At 44.5% G+C, this 3,548-nt stretch overlaps 1 protein-coding gene across 2 annotated transcripts in view; it reads left to right on the forward strand.

Moving 5' to 3' along the window:
* Nucleotides 1-2,804, forward strand: part of krz (beta-arrestin protein kurtz) — a 27,469-nt gene extending 24,665 nt beyond the window's left edge. For both annotated transcript variants that reach the window (XM_017899570.1, XM_017899569.1), the window contains exons 6-8: nucleotides 1,102-1,185; nucleotides 1,393-1,542; nucleotides 1,732-2,804. In XM_017899570.1, the coding sequence (XP_017755059.1) occupies nucleotides 1,102-1,185; nucleotides 1,393-1,542; nucleotides 1,732-1,804 (307 nt within the window). In that variant the 3' untranslated portion in view covers nucleotides 1,805-2,804. The remainder of the gene's footprint in view (nucleotides 1-1,101; nucleotides 1,186-1,392; nucleotides 1,543-1,731) is intronic.
* Nucleotides 2,805-3,548: the final 744 nt, after the last annotated feature.

Consider the following 3,548-nt stretch of genomic DNA (forward strand, 5'->3'; position numbering starts at 1 on the left):
CTCTTCCGACTCAACAAGCAGACGGTGAAATTGATCGATCCACGGGCTGGAATTACGGTAAGCATCGTGCAAAAAGAGCGAATCGCGGTTTCGTGTGAAGCAATTACGTCCGCATTGTTATTTTCGATTAGGCGATGAAGACACGGCGTGGCGATAATTACACGCAATTATGCGAATAATCGCGGCCAATCCGCGATTACGACCGACCATCGTTTTGTAGAACGACAGGCGAGAAGTCGTGAACAGCAGCGTGACGTTCTATCGTGCTTTACCGTATTTTCGATAATTTCCCTCTTTGAGAAATGAGTTTGCTGATCAGTCATGTAGCAGACTGGTACGTTTAGCGCAGATCGCGGGATGAGATTCAGGCATTGCGTTTTAGCTGCTTTTGAGAGCATCAGCGCGTATCTCTCGACACCATTTCATCTACGTTGCACAGGGAACGAATGTACCTAGTTAGTCGGTTGGATCGGCCATGTATCTTAGATTTGTCGAATTTTCCGATCTAAGACGCTATAGAAACGCATTAGAGAATCGATTGTGCTTCGTCGACACTGCTGCAACTCTCAAACACTCTTAGTAATAGATATATCCAACGTATACGAAGGAACGAGTGCGGTGGAAGCTGAACGCAAGCGAATAATTCAACTTGTTTGATATTATTCCTGACTGGAAATTATTTCTCATACGCTGTTACGCTCCGTGCGTTTGTTTGGTACTCGTACTTCGGCCGCACTTTTCGCATCGAATCGTACGATGCTCCAGACGTGTAAGCAACCATGTTTAAACAAAATCGATACACCCTGTCCCTCCGCTTCTTTTGGTCTGAATGGTCGCTTTGCACTTGTTGCTTTGAAGCTGCATGATACTTTGCTCGTTCTCAAAGCTTCCTTTACGATCTCGAGATGTTGAGGCTACCTCCATCCCGGCTACTAGCTTCACGGTACTTTCCTGCTATTGTTCCTTAGAATGTTCCTTTGAACTGTACGCTTGTCGCTTCCCGGTGAATTGGAATTGTTCTGCAAACTATGCATGCTCGGATTGCAAGATCGCCGGTGAAAAGATGAACTGGAAATCCATGAATTTCGTGTTGTTTCGCAGTGGGGATCCCTCGCAACGCGAGAACCTCGGGATATTCGTCCAGTACAAAGTGAAAGTAAAGCTCTGCCTTGGGACCCTAGCACGGTGAGTTTAGACGTTCGTCCCTTTTATCGACGATCTGCTTTGGAGAAACACGAAGCCGGGAACCGGAATCACGGGATGGTTTCCGTTACCGTTAGCGTTTCTTCCACGCAGCGTTGTCTCCGTTTATACCAATTTATATCGATGAATTTATAACGCGGACCCGAGCACGGCCAGGAAATGAAAGGAGAATTTAATTCGCATTGTTAGCAGCGAATTAGTAGCGGAACTGCCGTTCATCTTGATGCATCCGAAACCGGAAGAAGAGGAACCAGCGCCACCCACCGCACGGCCCAGTCCGACGCAAACGGCAGATAGTGGCGAGATTCCGCTTGACACGAATCTGATTGAATTGGACACGTACGTGATCGATATTTAACTAACGATTTCCAGACACATTTCGCTCGATTCGTCGACGTATACTACGCGAATTACAATTCGTTTCTCATTCCACGTCATGATACAATTATTGTACATACCGGTCATGATACGAACATAAGGTTCGTATCGGTTTTATCATTTCTAACATTCTCGCTGTTTCTATTTCAGGGATGCTGACGGCGACGACATAATCTTCGAGGACTTTGCCCGTCTCAGGCTGAAAGGTGAGACGGATGCCTGACTACGTGATTCCAACTCAATCGACCTGTTCGAAGCAGCTAAATGTACGATCTTCCAAAACGCTGCGACGCCGACCAAGGCGAACCAGCTGATTCTTTAACGCGATCGAGAAAAATTGTCTCGCGGGGAAGAGCAATCGCCAAAAATCGGGAATGTTCGTGGACCTCGTCGCGAGGATCGATCGCGTCGCTGATGAAGAGTCCATCGCACCGTTCGACGGACCGATCGCTGCTGGAATAACGTTTCCTTTTCTTTCGATGCTCGACGAAGGAATTCGTTCCCGAACCGTGTGGTCAGTTCATCGTAGATTTCTATACGACATGGTACGACACCTCCGGAATGGTACTAATCACCGCACAGAGAGAGAGTAGCACCTCGAGTAGCTCGCCGATGAAAGAAGCAAAGCTTCGAGTACTTCGAGTCGATTACAAGCACAAGAAAAGTATACCTTTACGCTTTGACACGTTTCGTTTGTGACGAGAAACGATGAGGCATCAAAGACTGAACATATCGTCGAAGGAGGTAATCCGATAAAACAACCAATGACGTATTTATTACCGAGTATATCGAACGAGAGCGAAATGCATCTTTTCCTTTAAAGATGGAACAGAGTCTTCGACGAGACTATAAACGCACGTTTCTGTAATTTTAATCACACGGCCAGTATGTAGAATTCATCCTATCAGTCGCAGACACGCTTTAAGTTTACGTTTTATGCGAGCCGAAAGGAACGCTCGCTTTTGGACTCTTCGGAGAAGGGAAACTGGTTGGTTGCCTTCGTTTCACCAAACGCGTGAATCCTTTTTCTATCGTTTCGTTACGATAAATTTCCATTAAGGAAAATTCTTCCGTTCCCTCTTAGCATACGCTTTTCGCAACGAGATTGTTCCTTGCGCCTCTTCGTTTCATGCTGTTGGAAGGTTACCTAACCTTAGGTTGGAAGGAATTTCAAATTATTGGTGAACAACGATGATCGACGACGATGGCAGCGTTAGTTTCTCTTTCCCACGTACAAACGAATCTTTTGCAGCGAGAACTGTAGCTCTCGAGAGCTACCGTTTCGCGGTAAGCATTGAAATTCATCACTCCTCGTTTCGAGGCACGCGACAGTTTTATCTGCTAGAACTTGGGCCATCGGGGCTTCGAGGATCTCATACGAACTCTCGTTTCGAAACATCTTTCGAATCGCATGATCACGATTTCCGAACGTTGACAACGTTGAACGAGCGAGAAGTGTCTGTGAAACTATTGTACGTCGGCTACAAATGTGGTTAAACGATATATACGAGATAATGTGTTACGTTGATCGTTAGATATATCTTCACCTGTTCGGAATGCTTTTCCATTTTCTTTTTTTCCAACGATTAAGTATCGAACGGTATCACTTCGAATTTTCGTGGAAGACATCGCAGCAAATTCAACGAATCCTACTTAAATGTTACATATATATATATACATATTCATATATATGTATATATATGTATATAAGTAGATAGCTATGTACACACACGACACACGTATTATACACACGTATGCAAAGTTTTGCATCGCAATGCTTAACGATACATTAAGCAGCTGTTAAAGAAAAAAGAGAACTAAGTAAATTTCAGCAGTTTAGCTTTTACACGTTTATACCGATATCGAGAAAGTATTGGGTTTTTTGCGACACACTATTAATCGTACGATTTTTCTATTCCTTTTGTATGTATCACGTTTTTTACCGAACGAAACATTCTAGTGCCATT

The sequence above is a fragment of the Eufriesea mexicana genome, unplaced genomic scaffold (genome assembly GCF_001483705.2).
Source record: "Eufriesea mexicana isolate 0111107269 unplaced genomic scaffold, ASM148370v2 scaffold956, whole genome shotgun sequence".
Lineage (NCBI taxonomy): Eukaryota > Metazoa > Arthropoda > Insecta > Hymenoptera > Apidae > Eufriesea > Eufriesea mexicana.